Raw genomic sequence first — 23163 nt, 5'->3', positions numbered from 1 at the left:
AGAGTGTCCTTTCCTGATTGAAGGTTTCCAAGTAAAGGCCGGACAAATGTCAACGTGGATACTTTGAAGAGAGGTAGTCCATCTTAGCAAAGATAATGCATACTGTACACGACTCCCAAGTTGATGGGAAATGCCAAATTATTAAAGCAAGCTGAAATTGTACTTCATAGTTTAAAAGTGATTAAAAAGAAATGAAAATGAGTTAAAATTAGACCCGGGTGATTTAATTTCCTCATAGCTTGGTAGGAGTTTCAGTTACTTTCAAGGGAGTCTATTTATCTCTTTTGAATAATGTGCAGCCATGACATGAATGCTGGGCAAGGCATGCTCAGCTGTTCTTTTCCATCTGATTGTCCTAGAGGGGTGAGCCGTGCTCTGCATCATAGCTTATTTTCATAAGTGGAGTCAGTACAGTGAGATGTACCTCAGAAAAGCAATATATATCATATGTGGCATTTTTAAGGATACAGAAGAAGTACCGTATTCAGGACCATAGGGCAATCAAAAGCTGCAAGTTGATTTTAACATAACTATTCTATCACCTGCTTCAAAAATGTTTTTTTTTCTGAAAAACAAGCATCTAGAACTTATTATATAAATTAAAATTTGAATAGATAAGCAGATGACAGCCAACTCACAACTTAGGTGTAAAACAAAAAATTCTAGGCTGATCTTCATAATAATATAATGAGCAAGGCAAAATTATTATTACCAGCTCTGCGCAAAAAGGCACACAAGGTAGAGAAAAAGAAACATAAAAATTAAAAAAAGATTGAATTACCAAAGGGTCTGTATATTCAGTTTTAACCTAGAAATAGGTGCAGTTTGAGTAGGACCAGTTTGGATACCACATTTAAATTTTTGAGGATGTGTTATTGATACCAATATAAAATGGCTTCCAAGATAAGTCTGCTAAATCACAAGCATACATTTGCAAAGACTGAAAAACAATTTGCGAAATAATTTTGGGGGCCTAGGCCATGGTTTTCCCAGTTGCAATGTATGGCTGTGAAAGTTGCACCATAAGAAAGGCTGAGCGCCAAAGAATTGAGGCCTTTGAACTATGATGCTGGAGAAGACTCCTGCGAGTCCCCTGGACTGCAAGGCGATCAAACCGGTCAGTACTAGAGGAGATCAACCCTGACTGCTCTTTAGAAGGCCAGATCCTGAAGTTGAAACTCAAGTACTTTGGCCACCTAATGAGAAGGAAGGACTCACTGGAGAAGAGCCTGATGCTGGGAAAGATGGAGGGCAATAGAAGAAGGGGACGACAGAGAATGAGATGGCTGGATGCAGTAGGCGTGAGCTTAAATGGACTCTAGAAGATGGTAGAGGACAGGAAGGCCTGGAGGAACGTTGTCCATGGGGTCGTGATGGGTTGGACACGACTTCGCAACCAACAACAACAAACCTAATGTCACACACACATTCAAAAGAATGGAGCTTGCATTGAGGTATTCTGTCCATCATATTGCCAATTTTTAAGTGCAGACTTTGAATCCAAGGTGAATAGTGGTCCTACAGAAATGTCTCATCAATAACATGCAGGAATTCCTTCTATATTTTTCTATTGTTGGGAAATACAGTACTTAAAAAAACCTTAATGTCATCTGTAATAACCATATAATGCTACCTCACCAAAATCCTTTTGGTTCAGACATTATCCTCATTTCCTGTAAATTGACTTTTTAAAAAAAATAGATTAGAACATAAATAAATAACCATATTAAGCTATTTTAGACAACCTTTACTATTTTTAGTAAAACAAAGGTAGCAAATCTTTCAGTGTCCACTAACTGGTAGCCAGCATGCCAGATCATGCCAAACCAATCTTATTTCATTCTTTGATAAAGTGACCAAATTAGTAGACCAGCAAAACGCTATGGACATAGTATACTTAGATTTCAGTAAGGCATTCAACAAAGTAGACCACAATCTACTGCTTGGTAAGTTAGAAAAAAGGTGGAATAGACAACATCACCACCAGATGGATTTGTAGCTGGCTGACAAATCGTACTCAACAAGTAGTCCCCAATGGTATTACATCCACATGGAGAGAAGTAAGTAGCGGGGTACCACAAGGCTCCATCTTAGGCCCAATATTCTTCAATATCTTCATCAATGACTTAGATGAGGGAATAGAAGGTGAACTCATCAAATTTGCAGATGACACTAAACTGGCAGGAATAGCCAACACCTCAGAAGACAAGCTCAGGATTCAAAAAGATCTTGACAAACTTGAACAAGGCCCTATCCAACAAAATGAGCTTTAATGTGGAGAAAAGCAAAGTTTTACATTTAGGCAGGAAAAATCAAAGATATAAGTACAGATCAGGCGAGACCTGGCTCAAAAACAGTAACTGTGAGAGGGACCTTGGAGTCCTAGTGGACGATCACTTGACTATGAGCCAGCAGTGTGCAGCAGCAGCCAAAAAAGCTAATACAATCCTGGGTTGTATAAACAGAGGCATAGAATCAAGATCACGTGAAGTATTAGTACCGCTTTATAAAACCCTAGTAAGACCACACCTGGAATACTGCAACCAATTTTGGTCACCATATCACAAAAAAGATGTTGAGACTTTGGACAAAGTTCAGAGAAGAGCAACTAAAATGATCAAAGGCCTGGAGACTAAAACATATGAAGAACGGCTGCAGGACTTGGGTTTGGCTGGTCTAAAGAAAAGAAGAAATAGGGGAGACATGATAGCAGTGTTCCAGTATTTGAGGGGCTGCCAAAAAGAGAGGGGGTCAAACTATTCTCCAAATCACCAGAGGGCAGGACAAGAAACAATGGTTGGAAACTGACCAAAGAGAAAAGCAATCTCCAAGTCCCTTCCAGCTCTATTCTATTCTATTTAGTGCAATTAAGCAAAAAGAATATAATCCTAGTCATCTGAATCCAGCCTTTGTTCTGATACACTGATACATTTATCACTGCTTCTTGAAACATTGCTTCCAACAAATTCACATTTTTGAAATATCGTTAGAATTATTTTAAAATATCTGCATTTCCCTACTCCTCCTTAATTTTATTCTCTGTCTTCCACCTGTTTTTTATGATTGGAAATAGTACACAAATTAAACAGCAGGCTAACATGGAAATTCACGACTTACACATGAAGAGAAGGCACATTATAATTAGATATTCATGATCTACTTAAAATGCTGTATTTGGGTCAAGAGAGACTGGACAGCTGTTTGTCTGGAATGGTATAGGAGTCCTGCTTGAACAGGGAGTTGAACTAGAAGATTTCCAAGGTACCTTATAATCCTATTATTCTATGTTTTAGAGTCTAGACCAGAGGTAGGCAACCTTGGCTCTTTTATGACTCGTGGACTTCAACTCCCAGAATTCCTGAGCCAGCATGGCTGGCTCAGGAATTCTGGGTGCTGAAGTTCACGAGTCATAAAAGAGCCAAGGTTGCCTACGCCTGGTCTAGACTATGCTAAAAAAGTCAAGGTGGCCACAATAGTGCAATCAACACTCTATGCTGAACCATAGGTAGACATTTCATTTTAGCTAGTGTAGAGTTTCCATTTCCTGAACCATAGGTAGACACGCATGGTTCATGAAACGGAAACTCTATACCAGTGGTTCTCAACCTTTTTAATGCCGCGACCCCCAACCGGTCGTAAGTCGAGGACTAAACCGGTCGTAAGTTGAGGACTAAACCGGTCGTAAGTCAAGGACTAAACCGGTCGTAAGTCGAGGACTACCCAATCGGTCATAAGTCGAGGACTTTCCCTGCCCAGGAGCACCGCGCATGCGTGGTTCCGCCCCCTGCGCCGGCCGAGGTGTAGCTGGCAAGCGGCAGAGACGGAGCAGGCCGACCACCAGCTGGCCCAGCTCAAGGGAGGTAAGGCACCCGCCGGAAAAGGGGAAAAAAATGGCGGACAGCCTTGCTTGGCGACCCCCATGAAATGGTCGATCGACCCCAAATGGGGTCGCGACCCATAGGTTGAGAACTGCTGCTCTATACAAACTAAAATGAAATTTTTACAAAAAGCATTATTAGGGGAAAAACAGCACTGCAGAAGACCTACTGGCTTGCTTCGCTTTCTCCACATAGCTGGTAGTCAGATCTTCATCGACCGGGTGCTCCACAGGACCTATCATGGGGATCAAGTGCCGCTCTGCTCGAATTGTCCTCGTTGCACGCGGAAGGAGCATGGCTTCAGGGGCTGCCTCTGTCTCTTCAGATAAGAATGGATGAAGCAAAATTTCACTCTCTGAGACAGGTGCGTCGGTGATCTTCTCTGTGTGAATTACAATCTCCCTCTTAGCCACTCCACCAAGGCCTTCTCCTTCTCCACCTGGGGCCACCACTTCAGGCGTGCTGTCATAGCCGCTCTGCTCAGAGACTTCATCCTGTGGCTCACCCACTTTGTTGTTTGAGCCCCCAGGTGGGGAACGGGGAGTCTTCTTGCGAGCTCGCCGATGCTTTTCATGGGTGATGTTGTCAGCATCGCTGTCTGTCTCAGCGTAGTACGCTTCACTGTCTGGGGGGGAGGTCACGTTCTCCAAGCGCTGGTGGTGGGGTTGCTCAGCTTCTGAGGCGCTTTGGGGGCCTCCTGTTTCAGAAGTGTGTCCCTGGGAGGCTCGGTTTAGTGGAGAAACAAGTGAGGCAGCTTGCTTAGGAGAAAGGGAGCACGGTAATCTTGCCTCAGACAGATCTCCGGTTGTTGCCCTGGAGAGACCAGAAAAGGAAGAGAATTTTAGTCAGTTATGTAGGTTACAAGATCCACTTCTGATCCATTACTTTTTTTTGTATCTTTTCATCCCACTGGCCACTGGGATGAAAGTGTAAGGATTCCCTTTTTTTGACATTCCACCTTTGATACTTTCCAGAGTTGGTTAGATTGGGTTCTCCAGCTGCCCTCACTTTGAGGTCCTTTTCTATGAATCCCTGGGCCCTCTGCTGTCCATCTTGATTAATTACTTGTGTTATGTATTGATATTAAGGGTTAATGTGTTTTGATTTAAATGTGTCTCCAACTGTTTTGGAGGGAAAGTTAAGTTTAAGTTTGAGCGGGAAAACGGCTTATGATTTGATTGGTCGCCGCCTAGAGGCGGCAAGTATAAATAGCTGTCATTCTGTCGGTTAAGTTCAGTTCTGTCTCCGCTGCAATAAATCATGTTGTATTAGACCCATTGGGAAACAAAACCAAGAGAGACCTTGAGAAGGGCACTAAATCTCCAGGCTCTCATAACACTCTGGCACCTGTGGATTGGCTGGATTTCAACCGGAATTGTTGGACATTGGGGGGAGAAATTTTGAATTGTCTTTTGATGTACTCTTATGCGCGCCAAACCTTCAGACCTTGCTTTGCTCTCTTGCCATCGCTAACTCTCAATAAGAGTTCCTTTTGAAAAGATGCCTGTTTCAAGAGTTCTGCTTTCTTAGGGGATCTAGTTGAGGCAGGTCCTTACAATATCTCTAACTTGTTGCTTCTGCCTACCAATTGTGAGGTCCAAGAATCAACTCATCAATCCATAGATTCATAGGTGCCAAATGTTGGACTGAATTGGCATTTCAGATGAGGCACTACCAATCAGTGATCTCAGAATGCTGTGTATTAAAGTTATTTGGGTCAGCAATACAGTTGAACTATGTTCTGGGTGCATCGTGTTGGGCTAGCAAGATGTGAGACAAAATTGTTTCTTGCTGACTTCAGCATGAGAGGAGAACACAGCAAAGCAACTGTGTGGGTGCGACACACTATCTATTATGTCAGATATACTAAAACTAAAGATATCTAACAATAAATGAATACAGATATACTTACTTTGATTTCTCCCACCAACCTTTATCCTCCCCCATCTACTTCTTGGAATGTGATATCTTGTATACAACTCTAAAAATGTGTCCCTTGACCTGAGAAAAGATGCCCATCCATAGAAAGCAGGTGAGGACTTTCACCTGCAAAGTAAATCTGAAAAAGGCTACAAACTCAACGAATAGCCAAATATAAATTCAACTGTTCCTCTGTGGGTTTGCCACTTAGCAGAGCCTCTATATTTTGTAGATTGCTTCAGGAACATTAATGTAATATATAAAACCATAAGCAGTGTGGGAATGTAGGAACAGAAAGGTATGTTACCATTTCCTTGTTCATGTTGCTTTCAAGGGCATAAGTGTCCTATTAAAACAAGAATCTCTACGACTTTGACAGTTTATTATGCAATGCCTCACCAGGAATTCTGGTGCAATAAAAACATGATAGCTGTACATCTGGTGTTCCAAGCTTCTTCCTTACATTCAATTGCTTTCTCCCTCTGAGAAAAGCCTATTCCTATGGTGGTGAACCTATGGCACGCATGCCACAGGTGGCACACAGAGCCCTCTCTGTGGGCACGTGTGCCATTGCCCCAGTCCTAGGCCTTCAGTTGGGTTTTATAAAACATTTTCGCTTTAGGCCTCTGCTTTCGTGTGCAAAAAAAAAAAAAGGTTCAATCAATCAATCAATTTCAACTTCTCGTGGGAAAAAAAAAGATCTCACACAGTTGGAATTGATTGATCGAACTTTTTAGTCCCACCCAGTCTGCTGTTACCACCGCAGCCACGCCCACCCAATGGACCACGCCCACCCAATTGGCCACACTCACCCAATGGACCACACCCACCCAATGGGCCACGCCCACTCGGCACCTGACGATACATAAGTGGGTTTTGGGTTGCAGTTTGGGCACTCGGTCTCTAAAAGTTTTGCCATCACTGGCCTATTCAATTCCTTTCTATAGATCTAAACTAATGAGGCAAGCAGAAAGATGGCTTAAGTAGCAATTGAAGTAGAATTTTGCCAAATTCAACTGAATCCAGTTTGGGATCAATTTCTAAGTATATTTTGTGTTGATAATGATGACAAAAATAATGTTTACCGCCACAAAATTTTCTCAATGTCATCCAATGGATCTGAAATATAGAATATATAGAAATATAGAAATAAACATGGAAGAATTCCTAAGTGGTATTCAGAATAACAGAGTCTAGTCCAACTTCCTGCTCAAGCCAGAGACCAATGATGAAGCACCCACAACTTCTGAAGGCAAGCTGTTCCATTGGTTGATTGTTCTCACTGTCAGAAAATTTCTCCTTATATCTAGGTTGAATCTCTCCTTGATCAGTTTCCATCCAATTTTCCTTGTCTGGCATTCAGGTGTTATGGAAAATAGATTGTCTCCCTCCTCTCCATGACAACCCCTCAAATATTGGAACACTGCTATCATGTCACCCCTGGTCCTTCTCTGCTATTCTATCTAGTCCAGCCCTCTGCTCAAGCAGGGGAACCTATACCATCTCATTCAAGTGATCGATCAGTCTCTTCTTAAAAACCTCCAGTGATGGAGCACCCATGACTTCCAGAGGCAAGCTGTTTCACTGGCTAATTGTCCTCACAGTTAGGAAGTTTCTCCTTAATTCCAGATTGCTTCTCTTTGGTCAGTTTCCAACCATTGTTTTGTGAGGTTTGGATTGCGGAAAGGCAGATTCCAAGTGATAGATAGGAAAATGTTCCTGCTGATAAGAGTTCAATTACTCAGAAAGACAATGGGTTTTTGCTTTGCTTGGATAAACTCTTCTACTTCAAGAGGGAACTCTGTAGCCGTCTGTCTGGAATTCTTTCATTTAGATCCCTATCCTGAACCGGTGCTGTACTCAAAACCCACGGGCCAAGATGGCCTTCAAATTCTATCATTTTATATTCAGGGAAGCTTCTCTGTTGCTTTTCATAGCCTCCATGCAATATTGTACAAGTTGTCCTCGACTTACAACCGTTCATTTAGTGACTGTTCAAAAGTTACAATGGCACTGAAAAATGGGACTTATGACCTTTGCAGCATCCCCATGATTGTGTGATCAAAATTCAGACGCTTGGCCATTGGTTCGTATTTATGACCGTTGCCGTGTCCCGGGGTCACGTGATCCTCTTTTGCGACATTCTGACGAGTAAAGTCAATGGGGAAACCAGATGCCCTTAACGATTGGGTTACTAACTTATCAACTTCAATGTTTTACTTGACAGTGGTGGCAAGAAAGGTCAGAAAATGGAGCAAAATTCACTTAACAAATGTCTCACTTAACCAGAGAAATGTTGGGCTCAGTTGTGGAAGTAAGTATCTCCTTCCAGCATAGCTTATATTGCAGAATTGGCAACACGCCATACCATGATTTACAGACATTTGTAATGTTGCCATGGATCTTCCATGGATATTGGGGAGAGGGGAGGGGGAGAGAAAGAGACAGACAAAGAATGTGTGGCTAGAGCAGAATTTGTTTGAAATAGAATCGCTCTTCTCGGCTTTGCTGCTAGGAACCTCCGAGACTCACCAGCTGTACCAATTTTACGTTGGCAGCTGCCGGCTTGAATGACGCCACACCTCTTCTCAATCCCTATTTGTTTCTTACTTAATCACTTGACCAGCTGCGTCACCTGCAAGGCTCCTTTTCCTATGATTGCTAACTTTCCACAAGAGCTTTTAGCAAGGGCTTTATCAAATATTTTTAAAAGTAATGTTCATGATATGTATTAGATTATCCAATATATCTTCATCGCAAAGATTTTTAACGATTTGCTGAGACAGAACACTGACAGGGACATACTAATCCCCCACAAGCAATATTGAGGTGGCCATGCCCCCCAGTCTGCCGTGACCACCGCAGCCATGCCCATCCAGTGGGCCACGCAGAATGGGAAGCTTAGGCATTGACCCTTGGCCATGCCGCCTTCGCCCCCAGCCATCTACTTCAGCTGATTTACAGCCATCTTTCCTCCTCTGCTGGGTCTCCCTCCGCCATTCTCCAAAGTCAATGGGTCCCTGCCCTCCACCTCTTGCCCTTTGTTCCTGCCTATTCACCTTGACACTGTTTGACCCGGGCCTTTGGCTGCACAGGACAAATAGCCGCCAACCAATTGGGGAGGCAGCAATGGCATGTGGGGGTGATCAAGGGGGTTGTGTGGGGGAAGCATGCAATACGATCCGTGGCAGGCTGGGGGAGAGATCAAGAGGTATGGTGGTGCATGGCTGCTGGAATTGGGGGGGATGAACAGTGACTACGCAACGCTGGTGGCACTGTAGGGGGGAACGGAGACAATGGGAGGCTGCTGGCATTGGCAGGGGGAAGGTGACAGCATGCAGCTGCTGGTGTGGGGGGAAGGGAGATGGCACAAGGCTGGTGGTGCTATGGGGAGGAAAGATGATGGCGCGTGGCTGCTGGAATTGGGGGAAAGGCAGTGGTGGGATTCAAATTTGTGAACAACTGGTTCTCTGTATGGATGCTACTTGCAGAAGTTCATTCTGGTCCTGGGCAACAAAAAATTAGCTACCGGTTCTGCCGAAGTGGTGCGAACTGGATGAATCCCACCACTGGGGAAAGGTGATGGCGTGCAGCTGTTGGTATTGGGGGGAAAGGTGACAGTGTGAGGGTGGTGGTGCTGCAGGGGGGAAGGGTGATGATGCTAGGTGGGGGGCAGCTGAACTGCCCATTCGGCATCAGGCAGGAGTCCAGGCGCAGAGGCAACAGCGGGGTGGTGGTCAAAATGAGAAGCTGCACCTGATCCTGCCAGCCTGACGCCAAATGGGAAGTTCGGCTGCCCCCCACACCATCACCCTTTCCCCCCCCCAATGCTAGCAGCCACATGCCATCACCTTTCCCCCCAATGCCAGCAGCCTTGTGCTGTCACCTTCCTTCCCCCCAATGCCTGGAGCCTTGTGGCGTCATTTTCCCCCTTGCCAACGCCAGCAGCTTCATACTGTCTCCCTTCCCCCCATGCAGTGCCACCAGCCTCACGCTGTCACCGTTCAGCCCCTGACTCCAGCAGCCAAGTGCCATCACCATTCAGCTCCCCCCCACACCAGCAGCCTCATGCCATCTCCCTTCCCCCCGCTGACGCCTGCAGCCTCAAGCGGTCTTCCTTCCCCTGCCAACACCTGCAACCTCGCACCGTCACCTTTCCCTCCCAATGCCTGCAGCCTTGCACCATCTCCCTTCCCCCAACAGCAGCAGCCACATGCCATCACCTTTCCCCCAATGCTTGCAGCCTCGCACTATTTCCCTTCCCCCCGCAGTGCCACCAGCCTCACATTATTACCATTCGCCCCAGCAGCCGCGCGCCACTGCACCTCTTTCTCTTTCTCCTCCAGCCTGCCACCGATCGTATTGCATGCTGCCCTGTCATAGCTCCCTCGGTCAGCCCCCCAGTACTCCTGATCGGCTGGGTGCTATTTGTCCTGTGCAGCCAAAGGCCTGGGTCAAACGGTATCAGGGCTACTGGGCAGGGACAAAGAGCCAGGGGGCCCAAAGGCTGTGGAGAATGGCCGAGGGAAGGCCATCGGAGGAGGAAAATTGGCTGTAAATCAGCTGAGGTGGCTGGCTGGGGCAAAGTGGGTGTGGCCAAGAGTCGGTGCCTAAACGTCCTAGACCTGAATGCTTGAATGCATCAGAGTCTCATAGATCTCATTCTGGTATGAATGTTTCAACAAAATATGTATAATCAGTTGTTGTTGTTGTTAGTTGTGAAGTCGTGTCCGACCCATCGCGACCCCATGGACAACGTTCCTCCAGGCCTTCCTGTCCTCTACCATCTTCTGGAGTCCATTTAAGCTCAAACAACCAGTTCTTTTATGTGATGCAGGCCTGGGCCTCCGAGGCCTAGAACGGACTTCTGGAAGTGACATCATGCACTTCCGGTGGGCTGTTCTAGGCCTGAGAGGCCTCCTCCAGGCCTCCGATGCCTAGAACGGACTTCCAGAAGTGGTATCCATGCACTTCCGGTGGGCCGTTCTAGACCTGGGAGGCCTCCTCCAGGCCTCCGATGCCTAAAACGGACTTCCAAAAATGGTATCCATGCACTTCTGGTGGGCCGTTCTAGGCCTGGGAGGCCTTCGAGGCCTAGACTGGACTTCCAGAAGCCAGCCGGTTCTCCGAATTCAGGTAAATTTAGCTACCAGTTCTCCTGAACCGGTGTGAATCGGCTGAATCCCACCACTGTGTATAATAAATATCAGAACAGAACCCAGGCACTGCTTTGTACTATGGATGGTTTCGCCTGAGTGGAAGAGAGAGATAATTGGTGACATTTGTGAAATCAGGTATGATTCCATCAGAACTTTACGAAAAACATTTAATGGTGCTGTTCCAGTTAAAAATACTCCATTTATCCAAATGGTTTGAGCAATCCATCTTTCACTCAGTCCCACCGGTGCTTCCCTTACCTTTTAACAACGATGCTGAGGGTGCTACTGGAAGAGTCGATGATCTGCATGGTGATGGCATGGGAGAGGCCAGCACACGGTTTTCCGTTAATGGATACAAGTTCATCATTTTCCCTTAGGCCCCCACGACACGCTTTACTTCTCTTGCGAATCTATAAAAAAGGAAAGTGAAGTAGGGATCAGCAGTCCACAAGCGCCCCCATCACTTACTCAACCTTTCAACAGGGAGTGAGAGAATCTTGGCCAGAGGCCCAGTTAGGCATATCCACAGGCTACGATAAAAATAAAATCAAGATAGTGCCTGTGATGCTGTGGTGCAAGTTCTGCCCATTTTTATGTCTCCCATTTAAAATGGGGGGCGTTTCCATCATAGCATCACGGCCACTCTCATGATCATTTTCACCACACTCTTACTCGGCCATTATAATGCACTTCTTTCTCACTTTGATTTTGGGAAACTCAGTCTGAGCAAGAAAATGAATGAATGAATGAATGAATGAATGAATGAATGAATAAATTAAATAAATAAATAAAATGAACGAACGAACGAACGAATGTTGTATAATGTCTAGCTAGGATCAAGGGTAGGCAACCTTGGCTCTTTTATGACTCGTGGACTTCAACTCCCAGAATTCCTGAGCCAGCCATGCTGAGGGGAAAGGGAGAGGTTTCCAAGCTGAGCCATGCTGGCTGAGGAATTCTGGGAGTTGAAGTCCACGAGTCATAAAAGAGCCAAGGTTGCCTACCCCTGGCCTAGGCTGAGACCCTCCAGATCAGGGGTAGGCAACCATGGCTCTTTTATGACTCGTGGACTTCAACTCCCAGAATTCCTGAGCCAGCCATGCTGAGGGGAAAGAGAGAGGTTTCCAAGCTGAGCCATGCTGGCTCAGGAATTCTGGGAGTTGAAGTCCACGAGTCATAAAAGAGCCAAGGTTGCCTACCCCTGGTCTAGGTATTGCCAGTAACACAATGTCCTAAAACCTGTTGCTGGTGGTAAGCTATTTTAACTATCAAAATATTTTAAAACATAACATGCAAAAGTTACCGTTACCATTTTACTCAGGTAAAAAAAAAAACCACAAATAGAAGCTAAATAGGCAAAGATGTTACTGGTCATTGCCTTCAGAAAAGCTTCACAGGAGAGACGATGACAGCCAACAGAGAAATATGGACAGAGGTCAGAGGTACCCTGGCATGTGGGCATACACAATAGTAAGACAACTCTTGCTGATACGTTTGTCTCATTGAGGGTTTGTCAGTCCTACAGATCAGGTGTCAGCCAGATTTCCAGCTTGCTTGCCCTCGGCTGCCATAGAAATGGGGGGTTTGGGGTTGGCATTTGGGGTGGGGAACTGAGCTGGTGTGAAGTATTCCCATGAGAAAGGGGGGATTTGGGGTGACTTTCAATGTATAACTTTCATACAGATTTTACTCAGATCTTGACTTGCTTTTCCTGCTATCAGTTCATTCTTAGTAAAAGTACCTCTTCTCTAAATCCACGGAGTTGGTTTTTTCTTTCTTTCTTGGGATTTGAATGGAGGCAGATCTGACATTAGGCAAGATCTGCTTTATTGGCCAACCCAGAGACCATAGTCTACCGTGGGGAGGGCCGAGCACTTGATGTCAACTCATGGGAGTTTGAGCCATTCTCATTTGATATGTCTTTGCTTTTGCCCTGAAGTGTTTTTTAAATGGCAGAAGGAAAATCCATTCATTTGAGGCGTGGTGTTGGAGGAGGCACCTGCACATTCCTTGGATGCAGAGATGACAAGCAAGGAACTACTGGAACGTATAAAACCAGACCTATTGCTGAAAGGCAAAAATCACAAAATTCCACCTTACTTATTTCGGCCATGTCACACAAACAAACTCACTGGAAGAGGAAGTTCTGCTCAGAATGGTCAGAGCTAAAAGGAAACAAGGTCACCAAAATGACAAAGACGCCCTCAAAACCAACACCAGCCAGAGGATAAAAACCGAAAGAAGCTGTACCAGATGGACATCACTGTTTAAACAGCCAAACTAAAAGCAAAATACTTGCTTTCTAAATAGTACCATTTCGCACTTTGTTGGTTTTGACTTTATACAGAATCAGCGGATGTTTTAGGCTTTGTTGAATCAATCCCCCAGAATCTGCCATGGCATAGGGTCCCAACGTTTTTTTTGGATTATTTTTTTTTAATTCCACTTTAATTATTTATTTTATAAATAACTCAAAAGTGGTGAATATTTCCTATTTTGCACACAACAAATTGACTTGGGCTGAGAGATAGTGGCTGGTCCAAGATCATCTGACTAACTTTTATGCCTAAAGCAGGATTAAAACTCACCGTTTCCTAATTTCTAGCCTGGAATTCTGGAAAGAACAGGGCCAGGTAGACTGAACTGAACTCTGATGGTCTGATCCTCTGAGACAGGGTAATCTAGCAAAATAGTTGGACAGCATACCTTTATTGTACCTGGCAGCATAAGGTTAGGGAAATATCTAAAGCTTTGCCATCATCTAGTGCAGTGGTGGCGAACCTATAGCACGCGTGCCAGAGGCGGCACTCAGAGCCCTCTCTGTGGGCACGCGTGCCTTCGCCTCAGCCCTGCCTCCCCCCATGGCCCTCTTCTCACCAGCAGCCCCCCCGGAGGAGAGTCAGCCCTGGGTGTGGCCGCGCAGAGCAGCACAGCCAAGGACATGGAAGCCGGGTAGCAGGGACAAGACTCCGCCCTCACGCTCTGTCATGCGCAGATGATGCTGCAGGGCGCAGATGGAGGATGTGGCCCCCATGGCGCTGCTGAGCCGCCTGGGCGATCTGTTGTGGTGGGACGTGGAGGCGGGTGGCCCTGCGGGCAGGCGGGGCACAAGGTGACAGGCAGGGTGGGGGCGGGGTAGTATTTGGGCACTCGGTCTCTAAAAGGTTCGCCATCACTGATCTAGCGGTAATCTGGATTTCCCAGACATTATCAGGCTAATGTTGGGAGATCCCCAAAACTATACTTCCAAAATGGCAAGCACTAAGAGAAGCCCTGGCAACAAATTCTAAGTTATGCTGTTAACAAAAGGCTTTAGAAAAGCTTTCAGCCGAAGTAAAGTTAAAAGCACAAATTACAAATGTTGAACTCATCAAATTTGCAGGCAACACCAACCTGGAGAGAATATCCAATGCTTTAGAACAAGGGTTCTAAACTGCCAGCCCGCGGGCCAGATGCATCACAAGGAAACTGCGCCCACCCCATTGCCAGCAATGGGGAAAAAGCTCCAATACGTCACGCGACGTCACGTGACGTCGCGAGTTTGACATGTCTGCTTTAGAAGATAGATTCAAGATTCAGAAGGACCTTGACAGACTTGAATTCTGGGCCCTACCCAACAAAATGCAATTTAGTGGTGAGAAAAGTAAGGTTTCGCACTTAGGCAAGAAAAACCAAATGCACAGGGACAGAATGGGTGGTATCTGGTTCAATAGCAGTAACAGCGAAAGGGATATAGGAGAATATTTACAGCTCAGAGTTAAAATGAAGAGTCCTTGGTGCTCTCTGAGCTTGGTTGTTTTCTTGCAGATGTTTCATTACCCAAACGAGGTAACATCATCAGTGCAATGATCTAGGTGTCCTAGTAGACCACCATAGGTATGACCCAGCAGTGTGTCACAGTTGACAAAAAAAGGCAATGCAGCCACAGGCTGCATCAATAGAAGGATAATTTCAAGTTCTCATGAAGTGATAGCACCAAGGTTGACTCAGCCTTCCACCCTTCCAAGGTCGGTAAAATGAGGACCCAAATTATTGGGGGCAATAAGCTGACTCTGTAAACCGCTTAGAGAGGGTTGTAAAGCACTGTGAAACAGTATATAAGTCTAAGTGCTATTGCTATTTTATATAGTGAGGCCACTACTGCATCCGGTTCTGGTGACCACCAATAGGAAAAAGATGCTGAGGCTCTGGAAAGAGTGCAGAGAAGAGCAACAAAGATGATTTAGGGAGCTAGAGGCTGAAACATATGATGAACAGTTGCAGGAACTTGGTACGCTAGCTAGTCTAATGAAGAGAAAGACTAGGGGTGACATGATAGCAGTCTTCCAATGTTTGAGAGGCTGTCATAAAGAAGAGGGGCAATCTATTCTCCAAAGCACCTGAGGGCAAGACAAGAAGTAATGGATGGAAACTTAACAAAGAGAGATCCAACTTAGAATTAAGGAGAAATTTCCTGACAGAAGAATTAATCAGTGGAACAGCTTGCCTTCAGAAGTTTGTGAGTGCTCTATCACTGAAGATTTTAAAGAACTTTTTAATCCAGAATTCTCCTGTTCAAATAGGCAGTTGGAGTAGCAGACTTCCAGAGTCGCTTCCAAACCTTTTACTCTGTGTTCTATGATTAGGCATCCTAATGAAGAAACCACAATTGATACAGTCGGACTGGAAAGCCAATTAATCAATCAAGCTAAAAGTGATAATTAAAGATGCAGAGAGCCATTAAAGCATTGGACTTTCTTTAACTGATAACAACCTGGACTAATTGTATGTTGGATTGCAGGACCAACAGTGTAGATTACTAGCCCCTATTAAAAATCACCACCCACACAGCTATTATTAATTAAGTGGAAGGCAATTGGCTTCTTAACAGGAGTTTAGCTTCACATCTGGCACAGTGCTGACTGTCTCTACAGCAAAAAAAAATGTAGTCTCTGTTCTTATCAGTTTAAAATGGAGAGGAGAAGAAAGTGGAAGCATCTGTTTTGGGAGCTATGACCTGGCTAGGAATTTGTTGGACTTTGATCAGCCTCTGGGGTCCATCTCCTGCTGCAGTCTTAAAATAGCCATGGCCCATTCCAACTGCTGCATCCATTAGCACAAGTGCCATCGCCCTGGGCTTTTGCAGTCATTGCCCTTCCCCTACCTTTAACATTTAAAAAAAATGTGGAATGAGAACATGAAATCATAGATCAAACAGCAGAGCAAGCAGCTCTCCTCCTGGCCTTATCCAACTGCATGCCTTTCCGCCTTTTTGTTCCTTTCTTTCCTAATTTTCTGGGAAGAGCATCCAGGCCTCAAAAGCATGAAATGGTGAAGGAGGGGCAAGAGTGTCTACGGCTATGCCAGGAATGGGACTGATTAAGACCCAAATGCCCCAGAGCCAGATAGCGTGTGCATGCCCAGGCAAGGGAGTTCCTTGGGAACGACAGCCTGACTGCCCCCAAATAAATGGAGCCCAGAACATAAACTTTCTTGATATGAATGTCAAGAAAAGAATATTTTTGGAGCTCATTTTGATATAAATCTAGCAGAAGATTCCTCCCCTGAGTCTTATTTGTATGTTTCTGTCTGCTTTATTTATGTATCTGTCTGAAATATGACAATTTCCTGTTGCTTTTATATCGTCACAGTAGGTATCATTAATCATTTGCCATGCTGTTGTGGGAAGCCCCCCCCCCGATAATGAAATATTTGGGGGGATATTAAAAGAAGCAGAATAGTAATAACTGTGAGAGGGACCTCGGAGTCCTAGTGGACAATCTCTTCAATATGAGCCAGCCATGTAATGCAGCTGCCAAAAAAGCCAACACAGTGCTAGGCTGCATTAAGAGAGGGATAGAATCAAGATCACATGAAGTATTAATACCACTTTACAATGCCTTGGTAAGGCCACACTTGGAATACTGCATCCAGTTTTGGTCACCACAATGTAAAAAAGATGTTGAGACTCTAGAAAGAGTACAGAGAAGAGCAACAAAAATGATTAGGGGACTGGAGGCTAAAACATATAAGGAACCGTTGCTGGAATTGGGTATGTCTAGTTTAATGAAGAGAAGGACGAGGGGGGACATGATAGCAGTGTTCTAATATCTCAGGGGCTGCCCCAAAGAAGAGGGAGTCAAGCTATTCTCCAAGGCGCCTGAAGGCAGGATGAGAAGCAACGGATGGAAACTCATCAAGGAGAGAAGCAACCTAGAACTAAGGAGAAACTTCCTGACAGTTAGAACAATTAACCAGTGGAACAACCTGCCTCCAGAAGCGGTGAATGCTCCAACACTGGAAGTTTTTAAGAAGAGACTGGATGGCCATTTGTCTGAAATGGTATAGGGTTTCCTGCCTGAGCAGGGAGTTGGACTAGATGACCTCCAAGGTCCCTTCCAACTTTTATTATTATTTATTATTATTATTATTATTATTATTATTATTATTATTATTATTATTATTATTATTATTATTATTATTATTATTATTATACTTCCCCTAAAGGAGAAGAGGAGAAACATGTTCTTTTTTATTATTATTAAAAGTTTTATGACATTTACAAAATAAACCCCCTTCCCCACCCCCACCCCCCACTTCCCAGAGCTGTTCACAGGGTTACAAATATATTAATCATAATCTAAATAACATTATCCAACTAATTATGTAACCAAATCTATAACACACTTTAACTCCCTTTTAAAATAAATTTAGATAATTTAAAATTAAACACAATAATAAACAAATAAACAAAATTACTACTCAAAATAATAATAATATCAATATAATAAAATATAATAAAAAATATAAAAAATATAATAAAATATTCACAATAAGAAACGTGTTCTTAAAGGCAGAAAGCAACCCCAAGTCTTCTTGCTATAGGAAAAACACCTCAAGCAGAAGTCTGAAGTCTTTAGAAATGGGTATATTTTGTACCCATTAAGAAAGCCAGGCCACCCCATTCATAACCAAAACACCTTCAGCTCCCACAGAAGGCTGGAGCTGATGGGATTAGAAAAACAAAGAGCCCTAAATCTACATTCCCCACCCAGCTCCAAGGACAGGGCATGACCTCCCAAGCAGAAAGAGAGTCAGGCAACAATAATTAGAATACTAAAAGGGCACACTCAAGCCCAGGTCAAAGTACATTTCACAATAAACAGGCATCCCATTCACAAAGCCCCAAATAATGTATAAAAACCCATCTACTCTCAACTCTATATTTGTCAGCCACCCCAGAAACATGCTGCTGTAACTTTAGTTTCTGGCTCTCAGATAAACAGAGATCTTTTTTCCAGCAGCCTGCCTCCATTTTATTTCCAGCATCTTCCTCCCGGCTTGGAACCGGACTGGATTTTTCTTCCAACACTCTTCCACAATAGACTCGGGTTCCCAAAAATCTTGATTATTCTTATAGGCCAGTGGTGGCGAACCTATGGCACGTGTGCCAGAGGCGGCACTCAGAGCCCTCTTTGTGAGCACCCATGCCATGCCCCGGAGATGGCAACCGTCCCTCTTCAACCAGCCGCCCTCTTCAACCAGCATCCCAGCATGGCTGGTTTCCCTCCCCCCCCGTCCCATCCCTCCTGGGCTTGCATGCTCTCCTTTTCCTGGGCATAACCCACTGCATCGCCTCCTCAGCTGTTGGCCAGCTGTCCAGCTCAGAGGTGGCTTCTCTGAACTGCTGGCGGTGGGCTGTGGAGCCCCAGAGTGCGCTGGTCAAGGAGCTGGCAGTGTGTGGCTGCTGACAGACACCGTCGGCCCCCATGCGCTCGCTGGCCTCCGTGTGCGGGGTCTGATGGTGTCAGGCAGCAGCTGCCCCGGGCCCTGCCTCACCTTGCCCCGTGGCAGCTGCCCCGGGCCCTGCCTCACCTTGCCCCGGGCCCTGCCTCACCTTGCCCCGTGGCACCTTGCCCCGTGGTATCCCCGCCCTGCCTCACCTCGCCTCACTCCACAGGATGAGCCTCCTGCCCATCACCCCACCTGCCAGAGACCCCCTGGATCTCCCCCAACCCTGCCCACAGGCGTCCCTCTCCACGAGCAACATCGAGGTGACCACGCCCACTTTGGCCACACCCACCCAGTCTGCCATGACCACCACAGCCATGCCCACCCAGTGGGCCACGTCCCACCTGGCACCCGGCGATAAATAAGTGGGTTTGGGGTTGCAGTTTGGGCACTTGGTCTCTAAAAGGTTCGCCATCACTGTTATAGGCTATCTGAGGTTTTTTTTAAAAAGATTAAAAAAAGAGCAGCCCCAGAGTGACAAGCAGCCCACCAGCATCCCCTTTAGGACACCTTGAGCCAAATTTGTCAGAGTTTGGTTTGCAATATTTTGGAATGGACAGAGCCTATAGACAAAATGGGAGTTCTTTCCTCACCACAATCTTCCCACTCCCCCCACTTCTGGAGCAGAGCTCTTGACATGCCATGTAAAGCCTGATGAGGCAGTCAAGCAGATAGAAGGGGTACATTCAGAGGGAGCCTCCATGGAGGGGGAGGGAAGTCAAAACTGCCAAGATGGCAGCTGCAACTGCATAGGTAAAGTCCCCCCCCTTTAGATGTCCTGAATCACATGGTTGTGAACATCTTCTTGACTTTTTGACATCCCTCCTGGAACCCATACACACTCCAGAACTATTCCTTCTTGACCTTTTATTATCTGTGGAAGGCATGGAATCAACTGTGAAAAACCCACCAGAATTATGAATGCAAAGTGTCTTATTTGGATACTCATAACTTCCTCAATGAAATGGCCTGATTTAGATACAAGGCTCTGAGAAAAACTGAGACTGGAAGCATCCCATCTCACAAATAACAAAAAGAGTCTTCTGTAACATGACTATTATTACATTGTGGTTTAACCTTTTCTGGATTAGAGCTCATGTTAGCAGATATGTAAAGTAAAACTAAATTGAAAAATATATAGACATGACAGCTCACTTACTTAGGCCATGTCAGGTGGGGGAATTCATTGGAGAAAGCAATTATGTTGAGAAGAGTTAGGAGTAAAAGGAAACCACAATGTCAAAGAACATGGTGGCTGTACACTATAAAAACTGCCATCAGCCAGAGCAAAGAAAAACTCAAAGAAGGCAGAAGAAAATAAATTTAAGCAAAAGAAATTATGCACACAGTGACAATTATGTATAATAACCATTAATGGACAATAATATAATTGACAGATATCATGGCATTCCATCCCTCTTAATGGAAAAGTCATTTGGGTCAGGAAATCTATGCCCTGCTCAGTGTAAGATTCCAAATTAAAATACCATCAACAGAAATTAGTATTTAAAATCTATCATCTGACTTAAGTTTCAAAAATACAATAAATGCAAAACTATTTATTTACTTAGGCAAATTTGCGGATGACACCAACCTGGCAGGAATAGCCAACACTCCAGAAGACAGGCTTAAGATACAGGAGGACCTGGACAGACTTGAACACTGGGCACTATCTAACAAAATGAAATTCAATGGTGAAAAAAGTAAGGTTCTACATTTAGGCAAGAAAAAACAAATGTACAGGAGTCCTAGTGGACAATCACTTAAATATGAGCCAGCAGTGTGCTGCAGCTGCAAAAAAAAAGCCAACACGGTGCTGGGCTACATTAACAGAGGGATAGGATCAAGATCACGTGAAGTGTTAATACCACTTTACAATGCCTTGGTAAGGCCACACTTGGAATACTGCATCAAGTTTTGATCACCACGATGTAAAAAGATGTTGAGACTCTAGAAAGAGTCTACAGAGAAGAGCAACAAAGATGATTAGGGGATTGGAGGCTAAAACATATAAGGAACGGTTGCTGGAATTGGGTATGTCTAGTTTAATGAAGAGAAGGACGAGGGGGGACATGATAGCAGTCTTCCAGTATCTCAGGGGCTGCCACAAAGAAGAGGGAGTCAAGCTATTCTCCGAAGCGCCTGAAGGCAGGACAAGAAGCAACGGATGGAAACTAATCAAGGACAGAAGCAACCTAGAATTAAGGAGAAACTTCCTGACAGTTAGAACAATTAACCAATGGAACCACCTGCCTCCAGAAGCGGTGAATGCTCCAACACTGGAAGTTTTTAAGAAGAGACTGGACAGCCATTTGTCTGAAATGGTATAGGGTTTCCTGCCTGAGCAGGGGGTTGGACTAGAGGACCTCCAAGGTCCCTTCCATCTTTATTATTATTATTATTATTATTATTATTATTATTATTATTATTATTATTATTATTATTATTATTATTATTATTATTATTATTAAGATGTAAATTATGACTACCAAAAAAGCCAGGCTATTTTCACATAACACTAAGCCACAAATTAGTCAACTATATTTCAGTTTAATTTGTTGTGCAAAGCCTGGCTGTTTGATTAATCCCGTGTGTCATGCAAAACTCAGAAAAATGGGCAGATCGGACAAAACTTTGTTAGGATCAGCATGCTGTGCGAAACCCAAGGCCCAGGTAATGTGAAACATTCTCCTGTCCATGACCTCTTATGTATCATGGAAGGCTTCTTGGATGGAAAGAGAGGCTGAAATACTCTATGGCAGACATGTCAAACTCGTGACGTCATGTGACGTCGCGCAACGTATCGGGACGGTTTTGCCATTGCCGGCAATGGGGTGGGTGCGGCTTCCAGATGATGCGTCCGGCCCATGGGCCGGCAATTTGACACCCCTGCTCTATGGAAACCTTGTATCTAAATAAATCAAGCCAGCAGCCTGGGCCAGAATCAGTCCCTTGAGCGAAAAAGGAGGAGGAGGAGGGAGAAGAGAAGGAGAAGAAGAAGGAGGAGAAAAAACAGCTAAGCAAGCGATAGCAACGGCAGCAACATCAGGTGGCCAGTGAGTGCTAAAGTGTTCAGTTTCAAGAGAAAAACATTAAGGGAACTAAAGGGCAACTCGATTGCCTTTGCAGCGGAGAAGATAAGAGAGCAGCAGCTTCCGGTATAGCTTGCTTGAGAGCAGCCATTCCATCGTTAGGGTGTGCAAAGTAATCCTTTTATCCCCTGGACCCTAATTGCCTGGCAGATCTTTTTGCACGGGATTCTTTTCTGCCTGGACCACAGTCTTACCTTGGTCCTGCAGACCTGCCTCAAAGAGCCTGACTACTGGACTGGTGGATGGTTGCAACAAATGGCTTCCTCAAGTAGACTTTCAATAGTAGTAACTGTGAGAGGGATCTCGGAGTCCTAGTGGACAATCACCTAAATATGAGCCAGTAGTGTGCTGCAGCTGCCAAAAAGGCCAACACAGTGCTGGGCTGCATTAACAGAGGGATAGAATCAAGATCACGTGAAGCATTAATACCACTTTACAATGCCTTGGTAAGGCCACACTTGGAATACTGCATCCAGTTTTGGCCACCACGATGTAAAAAAGATGCTGAGACTCTAGAAAGAGTACAGAGAAGAGCAACAAAGATGATTAGGGGACTGGAGGCTAAAACATAAAAGGAACGGTTGCTGGAATTGGGTATGTCTAGTTTAACGAAGAGAAGGACGAGGGGGGACATGATAGCAGTGTTCCAATATCTCAGGGGCTGCCCCAAAGAAGAGGGAGTCAAGCTGTTCTCCAAAGTGCCTGAAGGCAGGACGAGAAGCAACGGATGGAAACTGATCAAGGAGAGAAGCAACTTAGAACTAAGGAGAAACTTCCTGACAGTTGAACAATTCACCAATGGAACAACCTGCCTCCAGAAGCGGTGAATGATCTAATTCTGGAAGTTTTTAGAAGAGACTGGACAGCCATTTGTCTGAAATGGTGTAGGGTTCCTGCCTGAGCAGGGGGTTGGACCAGATGACCTCCAAGGTCCCTTCCAACTTTATTATTATTATTATTATTATTATTATTATTATTATTATTATTATTATTATTATTATTATTATTATTATTATTATTACTACTACTACTACTACTACTACTACTACTACTACTACTACGTTGCCTTCACAACTTCTACAGGTGAACTACACCTTCATAGCTCCCAGTCCTCAATCCTGACCCCTGTGGGAAGTCAGCCCCCACCAGAGAAAGGAAATATTAAAAGGGCAGAAAAATATATTTCCTCAAAGGATCTTAAAGAAGCAGAAAAGCATGCCCAGTTTTTTTTAATAGCCCCAAGTCTCCCTCCCCCAAGCAGAAACCAGCTCTGTAGAAATGCAGATGTAAATAATCCAGGAAGGTTGGAGACCCCCAGCTAGAAGCTTAGGAAGACAAAGACAT

At 44.7% G+C, this 23163-nt stretch overlaps 1 protein-coding gene across 1 annotated transcript in view; it reads right to left on the bottom strand.

Annotated features, from left to right (window-relative positions):
* The window catches only part of SYNPO2L (synaptopodin 2 like), a 38822-nt gene that overhangs the window by 13071 nt on the left and 2588 nt on the right, over nt 1-23163 (bottom strand). The window contains exons 2-3 of the mRNA XM_029286211.1: nt 11216-11367; nt 4048-4691 (exon numbers count right to left, since the gene is read on the bottom strand). Of these exons, the coding sequence (XP_029142044.1) occupies nt 4048-4691; nt 11216-11367 (796 nt within the window). The remainder of the gene's footprint in view (nt 1-4047; nt 4692-11215; nt 11368-23163) is intronic.

Source organism: Protobothrops mucrosquamatus, unplaced genomic scaffold (genome assembly GCF_001527695.2).
Source record: "Protobothrops mucrosquamatus isolate PMUCROS unplaced genomic scaffold, P.Mucros_1.0 scaffold3113, whole genome shotgun sequence".
Classification (NCBI taxonomy): domain Eukaryota; kingdom Metazoa; phylum Chordata; class Lepidosauria; order Squamata; family Viperidae; genus Protobothrops; species Protobothrops mucrosquamatus.
The sequence above is the reverse complement of the archived record's forward strand: the minus strand, read 5'-3'. Positions and strand labels throughout refer to the sequence as shown.